This window comes from Neolamprologus brichardi, chromosome 19 (assembly GCF_056152115.1).
Source record: "Neolamprologus brichardi isolate AB-2024 chromosome 19, ASM5615211v1, whole genome shotgun sequence".
NCBI lineage: Eukaryota > Metazoa > Chordata > Actinopteri > Cichliformes > Cichlidae > Neolamprologus > Neolamprologus brichardi.
Window position 1 is genome coordinate 15,709,265 of NC_142122.1, and position 17,522 is coordinate 15,726,786.

General features: G+C 39.3%; 1 protein-coding gene across 1 annotated transcript in view; it reads right to left on the reverse strand.

The window, feature by feature from the left end:
* begain (brain enriched guanylate kinase associated) overlaps nt 1–5,821 on the reverse strand; it is a 54,162-nt gene extending 48,341 nt beyond the window's left edge. The window contains exon 1 of the mRNA XM_035911013.2: nt 4,151–5,821. Within this exon, the coding sequence (XP_035766906.1) occupies nt 4,151–5,821 (1,671 nt within the window). The remainder of the gene's footprint in view (nt 1–4,150) is intronic.
* Between the last annotated feature and the right edge of the window lie 11,701 nt (nt 5,822–17,522).

The following is a 17,522-nucleotide window of genomic DNA, read 5'->3' on the forward strand; positions in this document are numbered from 1 at the left end:
GATTTCCAATTCATCGTCATGGGGGGTCTGGAGCTTATCCCAGTTGTCATAGTGTGAGAGACAGGTACACACTGGACATGCCGCCAGGGCTCACACACAGAGGCAAACAAGCATTCACTCTTACATTTACACCTATGGGCAATTTAGAATTACCAGTTAACCTAACCCAACTCCATGCATGTCTTTGGACTGTAGGAGGATGTCTGAGTATCCAGACACAGGGGGAATATGCAGACTCCACACAGAAGGCCCCCTGGATTTGAAGCCATCTTGCATTTCACATTACCATTTGATAAAACTTTTATCATAAAAGATATTAATTAGTATTTTTAAAAATGTTGTAATCATTAGCATTTCTTCTTAGAATGATTTCTGATACCATTGTGGATATTTTTCAGCATTATTTTCATTACATTTTTTTTTTAATCACTGCTCCTACAGCATTTAACAGTAAATCTGCTATTCTCATCCCAATATAAAGGTCATTCACAGGAAGCCATGCTTGCATTTACTAGGTGATGATTTTATCGAAACACACACATTAGCCCACATACTTGCTTTAATTACTGCTGCATTTCACAGGTATACTCTTGTATTGTTAGGATGCGTTCCGCTGCTGACTGATAATTTATAACTTCACTATGTCTCAATTACAAGTTCTCAGTTTATCTCAGCTCATCACATATTTTGTAATAGATGTATTTCAGCCTTGCCCTCCAGACTGCAGAGGACACTTCTCCTTCTTTTTCTCCTACCTTGAAAGAAGCGCCCACCTCATCTCTGCACTTGCAAGCCACTAACTGTGAAAAGCTGCCATACAGCAGTTTTCTCTCTTTTTGCCAAATGTATTCCTTTTAATACATACACCCACTCATCGGCTGAACAGTTGCTAGGGAGCTGACATCCAGTGAATAAGTTCTAGTCAGGAAGCAACATCCCAAACATTTATCTTCCTCCTTACTGTTGGACGTTGGTCAAAGTTCACCCATTTAGCAGCAGGGCATTAGTACAACAGTGCATCAGGTTGTGAGAGGCCATATTACTGGATGGCATTACTATGCCTGAGGCTCAAAAGCACAACAAAAACAGAAGGAGGGAAAGTGTTTAAATATTTTATGTATCAGCTACCTTCACACTGGCACACAAGCAGGATAGTGAAATTTGTTTTAGATTCAAGCAGTCTTTCTCTATTTTAGTAAAAAAGCAGCAAATAAGGCAGATGTATTTCTTAATATGATATTCCAAAGGGACCAGTAGTTCCCATTGCTAGCCCTCTGTTGAATGTTTGGAGGGCAGGAAGATGCTAATGCATTTAAATAAAAAGTAATACAGACACAGCACAGCACTCTGAGAACACCCCGGCCACTGAAAATGCTCATCTAGTAGGTTGCGCTGTGATTTTGACTCTATATTTGAAAGTAGCATGAGCAAGAATACAGTTGGGTCCATTAGTATTTGAACAGTTACACACTTTTGGTAATTTTGCTTTTGTACACCAACTGTATTTCCCACCTAGAATTACTGCAGCCATCTTTAGCGGCTGCTTTTTCGTAGGTCACTGCATTCAATTCGGTCTTCAGTAAGTGAAAAGGATGTTCTGAGATCAGCTGAATGACTTGGCCATTGAAGAATATCGCAATTCTTTACCTTGAGATACTTTTGGGTTGCTTTTGCAGTATGCTTTGGGTTATTATCCATTTGTAGTGCGAAGGTCTGTCTGATCAGTTTTACGGCATTTGGCTAAATCTAAGCAGAGCACAGCCCAACACTTCAGAATTCATCCTGCTACCTCTACCAGCAATCACATCATCAATAAACACTAGTGACCTGGCTCCACTGACCTACATGCCCATGCTATAACATTGCCTTTCGCAGATGATGGTGTATGCTTTGAATCACAAGCTGTTTCTCTTCTTTTCCCTTCTTTTTTCTTCTCATCATTTTAGTGCAGTTTCATCTTGGTTTTATCTGTTCCAAATTATTTTTTTTAGGACTGTTGAGGCCGTATCAGATGTTTTTTCTGCCAAAGTGTAATCTGACCTGCTTGCTCTTGTGTGTAACCAGTGGTTTGCACCTTCCGTTCATGAAGACATCTCTTCATGTAGACTTTAGAGACCAGAAAAAGTAGAAACATCCAAGTAAAACCCATAGTATAGCAAAGAAGGAGGTATACTACATGTTTAGCTTATACCACAACAGATATGCCTATCTGTTTAAAATGTTCTTGACTGGACTTTTTCATCCACTTTAGTTGTTTTCTGTGGTCTTTCTGGCCTTTTGGTGTTGCCAATTGCTGTTTGTTTGATTACACCTGACGTCTTTGCTATCTTTAAATGGTAAATGGTAAATGGCCTGTATTTGTATAGCGCTTTTACTAGTCCCGCCTAGGGACCCCAAAGCGCTTTACACGTCCAGTCATCCACCCATTCACTCTCACATTCACACACTGGTGGAGGCAAGCTACAGTTGTAGCCACAGCTGCCCTGGGGCAGACTGACAGAAGCGAGGCTGCCATATCGCGCCATCGGCCCTTCTGACCAACACCAGTAGGCGGTAGGTGAAGTGTCTTGCCCAAGGACACAACGACCGAGACTGTCCGAGCCGGGGCTCGAACCGGCAACCTTCCGATTACAAGGCAAACTCCCAACTCTTCAGCCACGATCGCCCCTTTCTGATAGGTTTATTTTATTTTTTCCCCAGTCTAATGATGGCCTCCTTCACTTGCATCAACTTTTTGGACCTCATTTTGAGAATTTCAGTAAAAAGCTGAAAAATATAAGTCCAACACTTGAAATTGATTCCAGATATTTTGTCTGCTTAATGTGTCATAGAACAACAAGAAAATAGGCCTCGAAACTACCTTCTCAACTGACCAATTATTTTTAAGCCTCTGAAAATAGGGCACTGTAACTCCTAGACTGTTGATGCAACACTTTTGATAAAGCTCTTCATATCCCCAGCGACTTTAAATCCCCTGTGATGGAGTATGGAGGCAAAAACTACAGAATTTGTGTAATTGTTCAAAAGCTTATACCTATTCTTTTCAATCATAGACTAAAAATCACAACATGAGCTGCAGTTTGAACAAATCTTTTCTTGGTAAATGCACATTTTCAATGGCTGGGTATTCTCAAAGCATTGCTGTGGTCTATATTACTTTTCATTTAAATGCATCAACATCTTTTTGCCCTCCAAACATTCAAAAGATGGATAGCAAATGTCCAAATACTTATGGAGCTATCTGTATGTTATGTGCATCCATTCCTGTGCATGTACAGCACAGAATAATTCAGATTCTCGCTAATGAATAATCATGTTTTCAGATTTAGTTTTGTATGGCAAGTGGGTCATGTGTCAGATGCAATTAAGCAAAACAGCAAACATAAATGAGTCACATCTACATAATAAGTCTGAGAAGAGTAATATTCAGCTAACAAAGACGAATGTGATGCAATACACTATATCAAAGCCTTGAATAAAGACTGAGTGAATTCATCAGAGGCTTGTGTAATCTTATTCATTTGGCTTCTCATTTCCAGCAATCTGCATTTACTCTTACTGCAGGAGGAAACATGACACAAACTGATCATTTCTTAGAATGATCACAACAATTATCTTCACAATAGCGCAAAATAAAGTTAGTGTGCATGATGTAATAACTGTCTATCATATAATAAAATTCAAAGTATGTGGGATGTGTATCTGCAGTCCTCATTTTGATCCGCTGTGTTGTTTGATTGTGTTGAATCAAACTGCAAAAATCCTCTGCAGTTTTCACATAAGCTGTTCACAGTTTAAAGAACGCAGGCTTTCCAGGAAGTAGTTATTCATAACTGACATAGTGCTAATTACTTCCTGCTGGACTATACCTCTTGAAATGGTGATAAATTCTTGGCTAAAGCAACCCTGTTCAATACCATGTCAAAAACAGCAGCTGGAACATTATTGCATATTAATAAAAGCAGATGGTGGTTTGCAGACATGGCCAACGGAGGCGTTGAGGGACACCTCACATGTTGGAAATCAAATCTGATTAATTCAGGAAATAACTTCAACTTCAACACATACATTAGATGATCTCTGTTCTATATATATGTATTTTTAAACCAAACTACCAAACGAACAATTAAGTGTAGTGCAATGTACTCACAGCAACATTTAGAGGTCTGGGCAATGAGGTAGACCTGTAGGACATTCTCGGAAACTGCTGCTCCGGCCAGCTGAAGACAGGGCAGGGGTTGTTCCGTCCACTGGCAGCCAGATGAGGATAAGGTGACTCATAACAGGTAGGAATAACTTTTTTCTCCTTCTCCCGCCCTCTTTCTGACCATCTAACTTTTTCCCAGCAAAGCTTTTCTCTTTTTCTGTCCCTTTCCCTCCTTTTCTCACCTCCTCTGTCTCTCTCCCAGGAGGCTTCTTTTCTCTTTTCCCTCTCCTTCTCTTTTTCCATCCCCAAGCCTCCATTTCTCTCCCACAGAGTCCTGCTTTCCCTTTTCTTTACTCTCCCTATACCTTCTTCAAGCACTTTTTCAGTTTTCTCTTTCCCAAGGGTGCCATTAGCTACCAGTTCATCCAGCTGCCTCACTCTGTCAATGTCTGTCTCTAGATAATGTCTCCCAGTAGGGGCTTGTGCTTGGATCTTTGGACATGGCTCTTGGTTGGGCTCTGGGTGTGAGTGAGTCTCCTCTTTTACTTTCCTTAGGACTTCCCTCGGCTCTATGATCCTACAGCTTGGTAATGTCTTGCTCCACTGGTGGATGGAACTTGTGATATCTTTGGAGTCACACTCCTTAATCGGCTGAAGGTTCGAACTGATTGGACTGTACCACAAGTTTGTTGTTGATGTTGATGGTGGCGGTGGATTTGTTAAGGCAGAATGTAGTGGTGTGTGAGATGGAGTTGGTGGAGGTGGTGGAGGAGTTAGATTGCAATGTCGTAAAATGAACGGTTGCTGAAGTGGACCACCATTTGATTTTAAGACCCTACAAGTCACTTCATTTAGAAACTGTGAGAACTTGCGCCTGTCTTCTGATTTCTCATCACACTGATGGAATAAGACCGAAGAAGCATTTTTGCTTGATGATGACATATTTTGGAGTCCGGCATCTTTCCTTTGTGTTGTGCAAGTATTCTCATGATCATGGTCTCTTTTGCTTTCAGATTTAGCAGGAGGGCGTGAAATGATAAGATTTTGGTAAATGATTTCATCCTCACCCTCAGCAGCAGAGGACACCTGATCAGTGTTGCAAGACTGTTCATTGCTGTCTTGCTTAATAGGAGTCCGTAGTAAGCAGGTGGCCACTGAGCTCCAGCTATTTGTATCCCAACTTCCATCATCATCACTAGAGCTGCCGTTGCCACTCTGTAGACTAGGGCTTTTACTTCTCTCAATAGGATTGGGGATAGAGTTGTCCAGGCTTCCAAGTGATCTCCTCTTTATCCGAGAGACTGAACCTCTGAGATTGGGTAAAGAGTTCGGAAAGTTAGACAAAGGTTCGTCAAGACTTGACAAAGATCCTTGCATGCATGGAACAGACCCCTGCAGGCTGGAAAAGGAACCTTTGAGTAAAGGAGAGGATTGGCGACGCAGCTGAGGCTCTTCTTCATGGTCACTGTAGGGTCCAGAGAAGACGGGGCAAGATGCCGTAGAAGAGCAGGAACCACGATCTTGCCGAGTTGAGGTTGCTCTGGAACGCTGTCGCCGTAAAGTAGCCATGTAAATTGCCTTCCTTCCTCTAATTTGCACAGACTCTGGTAATCCTTTCTGTACAGACTCAAGTCTGGGACCATCATCTGAAATGGAAACGCATAAATGAACCATGTCAGGCTCAGTCAGTCCTATTAGTTTCTGTCCTCTGGCTTTGCCCAGTTTCAATCATCTGCCCTAGTTGTCCTGACTTCCAACAGTGCACCCAAGCTGTTGCAGTGTGACACACTTTACACTGATCCAGCTCAGTATTCAACGAGATCCCAAAGAGGCCTGATAGTCATCTGGATGCCAACCAAATCATTACCATATGGTAACTCCATCAATTCTATTTTTTTCCTTTTTAAAATAGCATTATAGATCAACAGGCAACCAGTGGTTTGTATGTGGGCATGTATAATGAATTTGTGTATTGACATGGATGATGTTGGAAAGCAGCTGGATATCCAGGTCAGTGATATTGACCACAGCGACCATGTGAAATCTGCTTTCTGTGCAGCAGGCAAGGAAAGCAGACACAGATCAATTTGTCACACATTGTTGTTGTGTTTGTTATGGTGTGTTGTACAGATGAATGTACAAGTTCATGGTTCATTGACTGTTACATATTACTAAAGACACACTTGAAATTATTAATTCTGTCAGTCCCACAGGACAGAGCATCTCTGTGGGAACATCTGTTGCCTCCAGGTTTGATTAGAGGGAACCTGTCCTGTCAGAAATTAGGCCTTTAAAGTTGTGATCAGCAGCATCAGTTGTCCTGCTGAAAGCAAACCCTAGTTAGAATTACTTAAAAGTACTACTTCTATTCTCTACTCCAGTTTCATTTTGCCTGGTTTCAGACATTCAAACAAAGATTGGATGTCTTTAGTGTATATTTATCTTGTACAAAACATCTTGGAACACAGAAAAATTGTACAAATAATTTGACAGATCTTGTGTTGGACCTAAATCTGCAAACCAGTATGACCACATATGGGCAAGACAGGAAAGAAAGGAGACAGAACTAAATACATTCAATAGCAAATAGAAAGAAACTCTTGGTCTCTGATCCATATGACTCTGATAAAATCTGTATAATTTGACCACATGCAGGATTGACGTGTAAGCTGGACCTAAATGCAGACGGAGTGTAATGAAAAGCAAGCTTTATTTTAAGCTGATAACAAAAGCAGTACAGCATAAAGAGAAACTAAAACTATGAAAACTAACTTCAAAACTTCAAACACTAGAATAGAAAACCCAGTAACATTAACTAAGAATTCAAAACAAGGAAGAAAACCAGGGACCATGATGTGATGTAGAACATCCGTATTATCCTATGTGTTGATTGGGATAGTAAGAGCTGTTGGTGCACAAGTGAAACCTTGCCCCTATAAACCGACACATGAAAGAGAATTCAGCATTAAGATCCAACCTAATAATCTATGGTAAATTCATCAGAAGCCATGTAGGTCAATCAAAAGTAAGTTTAAGTTTAGAGTGAGTAAAGTGATTCTGAGACTTGCTCTCTGAATAGAAAAGCCTTTTGTTATATAGAATAAAACTACTGAAAGTGATGGCGTTACAAACAAACAAATAAACCAGACATTAATGTAACATTAGAAGCAAAACCTTGCAACACTAAATCAATTTCATTGATTCACATCAGTTCAATTCTAATTCATTCGCATAACTTGTTGTTTGGTCTCAACCATGAATTCCCAAGATGAACATTAACATATCGGTATCCTAGAGCCTTGTTACTGGTGGGCTGATACATAGTTTGAATCTTGATCAAAACATATCTCTTCCTAAAAGTCCAAGAGGACAACACTAGTAAAAAAAACATTGCCTTATTTTTTCTCTTCTGCTTTATATTGTTTTTAAGTGCCCCTTGGTATGTTTTTCCTCCTGTGCATGAATTATTATGGCACACAGGGTGCTCAACCAAGCAGGAAAAGGACTGCCTCATTGCGAATGAAGAGTGTGAAGCTAAAGAGGCAGATGGTGGAACTATTGAAAACAAACATCCCTTCCAACAGCTGTACCCTCTCTAATAAAATGTTAAAAATTAGGGTACTTGATAGAGGAAGTAGCATAGAGAACACCAAATAATGGAAATCCAAAGGATACCTTTGTTTTTATAAGGCTCCCTACCGCTGAGGGGGTTTTACATGTTTGACAGTGATTCGAATTAAAATTTTTCTGACAGGTATAATTAATTTGTTTAAAGACCAAGAGGATCATCCCCAGCATGCATAGCAGCTCTTCTGTGATACAATTTATCTTTATTCATCCTCACACCTTATATAAAACTAAAATTGCTGCTGCAGCTTTGCTGAGACAGTGGTGCTTTGCCATAAATTAAGGTAATATACCTAAGGTAAAAAATTTAAAGCCTGTGCAAATTTAGTATAAAAAGAATCTGCATATTTTTCCATTTAAGAAACTTGAATGACCTAAAATAGCTTGAATCCACTCCCATTGCTCTTGGCTTTGCTTGCTTTGCACCTGGTGTTCTGCGCACACAATATATGTAACTTACTTCTCTCTATCATAACAGCCAACTCTCCCTTTACCAGTCATAGTCCCTACATTTAGAGTCCCTACTCTCACCTCCAGACTTCTACTTTCCTTCTCTCTTGTTGCCCCTTTTACATTTTCTCCTTCTTCTCTTCATTGTCTTCAGCTGACAGTAACACAGTTTCCACCACCACACTGTTTCTCAATAGCATATAAAAAGAACATCTAACCAATAGTCAAACATGGTGGTGGTAATGTCATGGGCTTTTACTGCTTCAGGACTGGGACGACTTGCTGTAATTGATGTAACCATGGATTCTGCTCAGAAAATCCAGAAATCTAGAAAAAGCAAATGTCTGGTGATAATCTCATGTCCACAAGCATATTTAGGTTGATCAGCAGAATAAGTGTGGCCCAAGTGGGGGCCAAAATTTCTCAGCACTAATGTAAAACACTGACTGTCAGTCATTACAAAAGCTTGATTACAGTTTTTGCTTCCAAGGATGGTATAACCAGTTATGAGGTTTAGGTAAAAATTACTCTTTCACACATTCCCTTACATTTCCCTACATTTTGTATTTACTCACACTATTCTGACAAACATTAATATTTGTTTGATGATCCGAAACATTTAAACATGACAAATTTGTAAAATTTGAATGAAATAATTACTTAATTTGAAATAATTACCAAACTTGGTAGAAGAGAACAGTGTTAAAGAACAAAATGATGTCCAGACACCTGACACATGACAAATGAATCCACTGAGCTGTGAATAATAATTGTGGCAACTGTGGTAAAAGGAATCAATAAGCTTGTATATGACACTGTCACAGTAACACTCGCAGAACTTAACTTAGAAACACCTGAACATGAGATCCAGAATATGTGCAGAGACAAATCCCTATGGAGTTAAATCAAGGAAGGGTGTTAATTGAGAGGGTGTCCTCCTAGCTGCAACGGATCGATCGGAGAAAGACCACCTGACACACCATTAGACCCACCAAGAGCTGACTGATAAATATTATAGGAACATTGGGGAGAAACAGGAATCACACAACACCAATACCAAGTGGCCAGTGGACCTAAACATCCCAGAACGAGATCCAGTTGACATCACTAAAGTAGACATCCAACAGCATCAGGACTCTGACAGCACAATAAGTGGGCTGCTAACAGTTACTCACCCAGACTAGATAACACAAGACAGAACAATCATGGTCATGACAGGGTGATTGCCTGTAAACTCCTCACAGGCATCATAGCAACCAATCTGAGTATGAACATAAGTCAACACATGAGTGCAGCTCAGAAGGGCATTGGAAACAACACCAGAGGGTCAAAGCACCTACTGGGGTTGATGTAGCAGTACACCACGACTCCAAAACCAGGGATATTAACCTGAGTCACCCAGGACTGACTACAAGAAAGCGTAGAACTCAATACCCCACATAGGGATACTGAAGTGCTTGGCATATACAAAGCTAATGGTGCAGTGATAACACCAATTGGACTGTGCAAGACAAAACTAAAGACAACCTCAAAAGCACAAGTCAGTATCATGTGTGGATTATACCAATGCAATGTACTGTCCCTATTCTGCATAGGCCTCACCAGCCTCTGCTACTACACCAAAGAGCACATGTGGATAGAGATTCAGGAATGAAGTAGCAATCAGCCACTTTCTGTACATGGACGACATCAAGCTGTACACCAGGAGCAAGTCAGAGATAAACTCACTGATCCACCTCACCAGAACATCATAGTAATTCAGGCAAAATAAGTGTGGCTCAGTGGTTGCAAAAAGAGGACAGGTTATCTTGACCGAAGTAGCTGGCAGAAGGCAAGACAGTGGGCATACTGCACAGCCACAAGCACCTGGGTATCACACAAAATAACAGGAACCAAGATAAAGATGCAAGAAGGTCAGGGGTCAAGGATTAAAGATTGTCAGGTTCACAATCCAGGATGAAACAAGGAACTTTTTACATCAAAAAGATAGTTGGTAGCACTCCAGACTCTTGTTTTTCTACATTTCTTTACTGTTGTAAAGCTATCCCGATCTTTCTAGGGCACCCCAAAGTTTTCCATATAAATTAAAATGGGGAAATCCTTTATAGCACTATTTTCAGCAGGACCTTTGTGGGTAAACTAGTGTGCTGAGAGACATGTACCAAAAAGACTGTAATTCAGCTATTTCATTGTGTCTTGTTTTTTAGCACCAGTTTTTGAAGAGAAGCTCTGCCTGTCAAAACTCAAAAGGATAATAATAATTTAATCAGATGCAGCAACAGAAGCACCCCCTAGCTCTTTGAATAATACACAACGGTTTTGCTAATAAGATCTCTGCCGACTCATCATATCCACTGAGCACATCATGATTCCCCAAAGCTTCCATAACTGAAACAAAAAGATCAGATGCCTCATTTAATCCCTTCAAGCATCTGCCTGATGAACTCTTCAGAGAGATGCTTTGACATCTTTCTAAGTTTACACAAATAGAGAAGTGTTGCTCTGTATTTGGCATTTTTCTCCAAACTTGAGCCTCGTTGACAGCACTATCATCAACGCATTGACAAATTACCTTCAGGGTATTTTTGACCAATCACTCAGCCGTACTAAAATAAACATGTAACCGATATACATGTTTGGTAAAGTGCTTCTAGCAGGAGCTGTTTGTTCTCAATACAGACAAGGCTGTGTATTTTTCAGCTAAAATCACGGGATGGATATTTACTGTGGTTTCACTGTGCATTAGGACCCACAGTAAGCACTCCTGTTGGCAAACACATTTAAGCCTGTACATATTATTACATGGTTAAACTCAGCGTGAGCCAGTTTCCCATTTGCTACTGAAGAAAACCAAAGCCAGCAGCGAGAAAACCAGCACTCAGTCACTCAACTTTAACATAATTTCAGCCACTTCCATTCAGTAGCCACATGATGTTATCTTTTCCCATTTTATTAATGAGCACTCAAACAAATGTCAGACCCCCCCCCCCCCCCCCCATTTCCCTGTTGTCAACATCAACGTTGTCATGGAAACAGTGATCTGAATCAATCTCTCTCGCTCTCGCTCTCTTTCCCCAGCTTTGTGCTACAGCAATCCGCTATAGCTTTCACTCTAAATGCCAAGGCAATAAAAAAAAGACACCTATAGGAAATGTCAGCCGCACAGCCTGACCAATGAAATCTGACAGCCAAGACAAGCAATATTTCTCATTTTCCTGTCAAGGGGAGCACAGCCATGGTGCATCCTTTTCTTTTGAGAGGAGAAAAAACGCCATTAAAGAGCAGCAAATTGAAATGAACGTTACTGCTGTAAATTAAAGCTTTGGATTTGAGGCTACAGGTCAAATTAACATAATTGAAACTCACCAGCTCTTGCACACATTTGTATAAATGCGCACGCTCAGTGACATGTGCCCAGACACATGCACACTCACGTGCCCGCACTCGCGCTCTGTGTGCACGTGCACTGTACCCTCGCCGATTTGCATCACTTCTATTGTTTATGTATGCAACAGCGCTCTCCAGTGGTCACTTCTAGTAGAAGCTACATTTTGGTTATATATATTTTTATCCCAGATTGAAGCGTCTGCTTGTTCACCCATATAAAACCGCTTGTTGACATGGACAACTGCTGTTTGATCATATACTCATGTGTGAGCTCGAGAGGGTTACAAAATGAAACTGGGTGTTGATAATGATGTTGTACTGAACTCAGTTGTGAAATGTTACTGCTGTCTCCCCCTCTATCTCTTTTCAAGACACAGTCGGTGTTGTTGTTTTTGAGTTTGTGGGAATTTTAAAAAAGTGTTTTTGGCCTATTTTATGACATTGTGCAATATTTCCACTGATAACAACAAGTCTCTTTATTTATTTGACTTTATTCTGTATTTGGTTGCCTGGAACAATGACACACACATGATCTGTGTATTGCAGCTATTGTAGAAAGCAGCACAGTACAGGCTTAAATTATGTAAATATACATTTATTCTTATACAGTGAAAGCACACGTGTGTGAGTGCGTGAGTGCGTGAGTGCACAGACACCTGTGTCTTTCACTTCATTTATGGTCTCAGAGTCCTTTATCCCTTCCGTGTTAATTAGTGGTTTGCAGCATGCATGATAATAATAAAATACATTCAGCTGAAATTAAGCAGATCCATGGTAATTTTATGCCAAGTGTCAAACCATGAAAAACACTAAAATGATCTACTAACTAATGCAACCTGTGAGATGAATGTATAAATGGGGGAATAGGGCTGCCATCAGTTTCTAGTACTGCCTTGTGCAGCTGGTAATGGTCAATTTATAAGTCTGTGCAGGATTTATAATTATCAGGAAGGAAATCACATGCAGCATATTCACATGAGGGAAATAAGAGTGACAGTGATGGAAATGAAAATGCTGTGGTGAGAATATAAATAAGACAGATTGTTTCTTTTTGCACAGCAACAGCGTTCAGCACGAATCCATATGGAAGCGCTGACATTAGGATGTTTGCATTAGTCTACACAAACTATGAAGTGCACACAGACCTTGTTTATAAAAAAAAAGAAAGAAAGAAAAACAAAACAAAACTTTGAGTGCACAAACCTGTGCATGCATACACAATACCAGGAGTTTTGGTTTTTCCCTTGAACACAGTGTACAAACAAAAATTAAACTAACAGAAGCACATGCAGTATATTTCTCATGAACATACTGTGTAGTAAATGTACTGTATACTTTCTGTACATATCAGGTAAATCAAACCATATTCAAAACAGGTGTCCGAAGGCAATATTTTTCAGTGTTTGAAGATCAGAAGATTAACTGTAATACTCCAAAGATAGATTAAATATTTTATCAGTAAATCTCACAGTTTGAGATGACAGTTTGGTGGATTTAAATGCAACAAAAAGCCCATTTTGTAAAACTGGCCCCAAGGAATCTGGAATCATCTGGCACAACTACAAAGAGTGAAATACACACAGAGGAAAACAAACGCTAGACAGTGTTTATCTCCAAGTAACTATTAAAATCCAATGGCCACCTCCAAGGGACTGTTTTATTTTATATGAAATAGAGAGAAAAAATGGATAAATAATAGTAAAGCAGCTGTGACTTTTACTGTTTTCAATGTGTCGTATTGGAAGTCTTCCACCAGGGAAGAATGGTTCATCACAGCCAACATAAATTGAGCTTGTTTGACACAGGTGACCAGATGTCCCTCTTTATGTGGGTCTACAGCATTTCCATTCCCCAGGCCTCACATTTTGTCTGGTTTTACAGGACAAGCACTTTCTAAAGTCTGAATTTTACTCATTGTGTACAAAGAGATGTTTTTTTTATTAGTCTGACAAAAGAAAGCCTGTCTAATGTCATGCTCATCAGAGAAATCCAACAAAATGTCACAAGTTTTACAAATTTTACTGAATATGATTTGTAGATGTATGAGAAAGAAACATATATTCACAGTTTTTGTCTTTTTTGCTAGTTATTTTTCAGTTTTGCACAGGGACAAAATGTGGTGTGAAGTGACACAGTATGTGTCTGTCATGATTGGATAAAAACGATTAGAACTGTGAGATGTGATAAAAGCTATAATTAAAAAAAAGATTTGCTAACCTAGAGATACATCCAAATTAAAATAGGAGAGCAGCTGAAATCAAAGCCTATTGATGAGGCCATGAAAAAAGTCTTAAGCTTCTCTTTATCCCTATTGTATTCACTTTGTAAGAGAATTGGACACATAATGCATTTGGTATGTACATGCTAAATGACAATCCAGTAATATGAACTATTTATTGTATTTTTAAGTTTGGTATGAAAATTTCAAAGTACCTCTCAGCATTGTTGATGTGTCCCACTTAGTCCCACACAAACACAGTGTTTACATTTAGTTTCCTGGGTCATCCAGGAAAAAAAATTGAAATTATTTGATTTGAACTAATTAGAAATGTATTATTAAAACAAATAATAAAAAGATATAACCTTTAAACTTTTAAAAATCTACTAAAAATTTTAAGGATGAATACCTTTATGTAATGTTCAGCATGAATATGTTTGCAAAGATACAATTTCCTTCTCTCGAGATATGCAGATTCAGGTTTTAAGGAGTCGTTTTCATTATGGTGACCTCTACGATCTTTCCCTACCTCTCTATTCCCAGCACCTGGAAATCATTACCCATCTGCCATCCTGGAGTATCTTCCAATCTGTTACTTGGACCTCAAGAAAACAAGAAGGCAGAAGGTTTCTGGAAGAACATGGGTGATGCTAAATTTAGAAATGCCTTTGCCAAGTAATTAAAGTAATTAATAACTGGCATTATAGTTATCTTCTGATTATGTGTCTTGCATACCTCTTGCATTTTCCATCTTTGGAGATTAAATTTGATAAAATGAGGAGAATAAGCAAACATGCTAGCATAATGGCTAGCACTCAAGCTATACGTGTATATAGTCAAACCACCGTTTTGAACCAGTCCTGATTCTATGATGAGCTCCTGGCCAATGAAGATGGCCAACACAGTCTATTTTAATTTGCAATGAAACATAAAATGGTCCATCTTGCCAAGTATTTATTGAAAGTGACTGCCAATTCTGAGCTAGCATAGCCTGCTCACTGACAGTTATAGTGAACCGAAACATGTTGCAATTCACTTAGAACATGATAGTTGCCAATGAACTCAAGGAAATTGAATTTAAAAATTATTGATACTTATAGACAAACTAACAATACCACAAACCACATTCCTCAATAGGATTTTTTTTTTTAATTTTTAATTTTTTTTACCTTTTTGGATATTTACAGCAGATTTTTAGGACGTAGCCAAATCAAAAAGGACTTTCAATATATGTATAAAGAAGCAGCTAGTTGTAAGATAGTTGCTGCTACAAATGATCTGCTGCTAGTTAGTAAGAAAAACCAAAATGCTGTAAAGTTAGTTTTGGTGCTGTAGTGAACCTGAGAGTTACTACATTCTAAAAATATAATAAAGAACTATCATTTCTACTTTAACCTAATCAATGTAATGAAATACTCCTTAGATAAACAAATAAATAAATATTACCACAAATCTTACACTTTTTGGGCCATGGCTTCACAGAGATTTATTTATTGAAAGAATAACAGTGTAAAAGTGGAAGTTCAGAAGGTCTCAAAGCTTTTTCTTCTTTACAGAGATACAAGAATCTTCTTGCATCATATCTGATGAAATGTTGTTATTTTGCTCTTTGCTGCTTTTGTTGTGGTTTTTAATGGTTTTTTGATCTGGTTTAAGTTACCCTGTGGTACATGGTGGTGAAAAGCAATTTTCTGAAGTGAAAGGTTATGAGATATAAGTAAAAAAAATTAAGGACGCAATCCTGATGACAGGGGCAGCACGGTGGCACAGTGGTTAGCACTGTTGCCGCACAGCAAGAAGGTCCTGAGTTCAATTCCAACATCAGGCCGGGGTCTTTCTGTGTGGAGTTTGCATGTTCTCCCCGTGTTTGCGTGGGTTCCCTCCGGGTACTCCGGCTTCCTCCCACCGTCCAAAGACATGCAGCTTGTGGGGATAGGTTAATTGGAAAATCCAAATTGCCATTAGGTGTGAATGTGCGAGTGAATGTGAGTGCGAATGGTTGTCTGTCCCTGTGTGTTGGCCCTGCGACAGACTGGCGACCTGTCCAGGGTGTACCCTGCCTCTCGCCCTATGACAGCTGGGATAGGCTCCAGCGCCCCCCGCGACCCTGAAAAGGATAAGCGGAAGCGAATGGATGGATCCTGATGACACATAAAGGGGCCTAAAAATATATACAATATTATAGTATGGGATGGTTTGGTAACAACTGGTCAATGATGTTATGCTTTGGACTACCTTGTATAGTTATATCAATACATTTTAGAAGGAAATGTATGTTAGGTGAACTACATTTATTTAGCTGATCTCAAAATAAGGGTTTAAAATATGTATTGTAATAGATTTAACAGCTTTAATTACAAACAGAAACAGTATGTTAGACTGATGTGAAACAAACTAAAATATTGTTTTATTTCCATTGTTATTATTTGCACATCCTTATCACCATTAAGAAGTACATTGGTATTCTGACTCCATATTTTCTTAAAAATATGGCGTGCAGTACCTTCAAACACATCGCACCGAGGTCAAATGGACTTCAGCAGAGAATTTTTCCTCAGCAGTGACCTTCAGCTCAGTCTGAGCAGTTCCATTCAAATAACCAATTAATAACCAATTATTAGCCTTAAGCCTACATGTTGAAATTGTGTCTGGAAGCTTGGAAGCCATCGTTATTCACGCGTGAATCTGTTACTATGTACGGGAGTAAGTTTCACAGATGGAAGAGAAGAAAGCAGATGGACTTAATGAGCAGGCAAGCTTTGAAGGGAGCAGGTGGGTGGGTGTTGGGGGGCAGGCAGACAGAGGGAGATGGATGAATCTGATGGCTTTATGGTTTTTCTGAGGTAGTGTATGTTTTTGCAACTACAATTGGGGTATCAATGCATCTCTCAGTTACCATGACTACAGCAGAGCCTCTCTGTTCATATAAAGAATGGCGACTGATGTGCGGCCACGCAGGGACCAATTATGTCTGTCTGAATTAGCGAACCCTGAATGCACTCCTAAGTGCGTACGGGGGGGGGGGGGGGGGGGGGGGGGGGTACACCTAAATTGAAGTTCCTAAGTTGTAATTGTCCAGATTAGGAGAACATTTCTGGAATGATAATGCCAGGAATAATACATGGAGGATAATAATTTGAGAAAGAAGGTTTGAGTCACTCTCCCTCATTACAGCTTGAATAGTATGCTAATTGTTCCTGTTATTATTAAAGTTTGTCTGATGAGGTTAAATATGTGAGGAACTCATTATCGGTCAAGTTGTTCTGGATTTTCATTTACATAACTTCTTGGAAAATTGTTTATAACATGAAATATATCTTAACCCATACATACTGTTGACATTTCATGCCCTCACAATATGGTCCAGGCCAAGAAAGCCAAACTATGAAATACAGAACTACTTAGAATTGATAATTAGCAAAGCTGACATGAATAAATGGATTATTAAACCATAGTTTAATAATAGTTTAAATTAGGACAACACTGCTTCATCATAAAAATGATCATAACTACCAATCAATCTAATCTGTGCACTCATAGCAATGATTGGAAATGTTGCAAGTGTCATGTACTTGCATTTATGTAAAGCTTTTCTGATCTTACTGACCACTGTGAATACTTTTAACTAGCCACATTTTAAGCATGCATCCATGCCTTATCAGTACTTCACTCTTTGGAGATTCCCCCATGGTC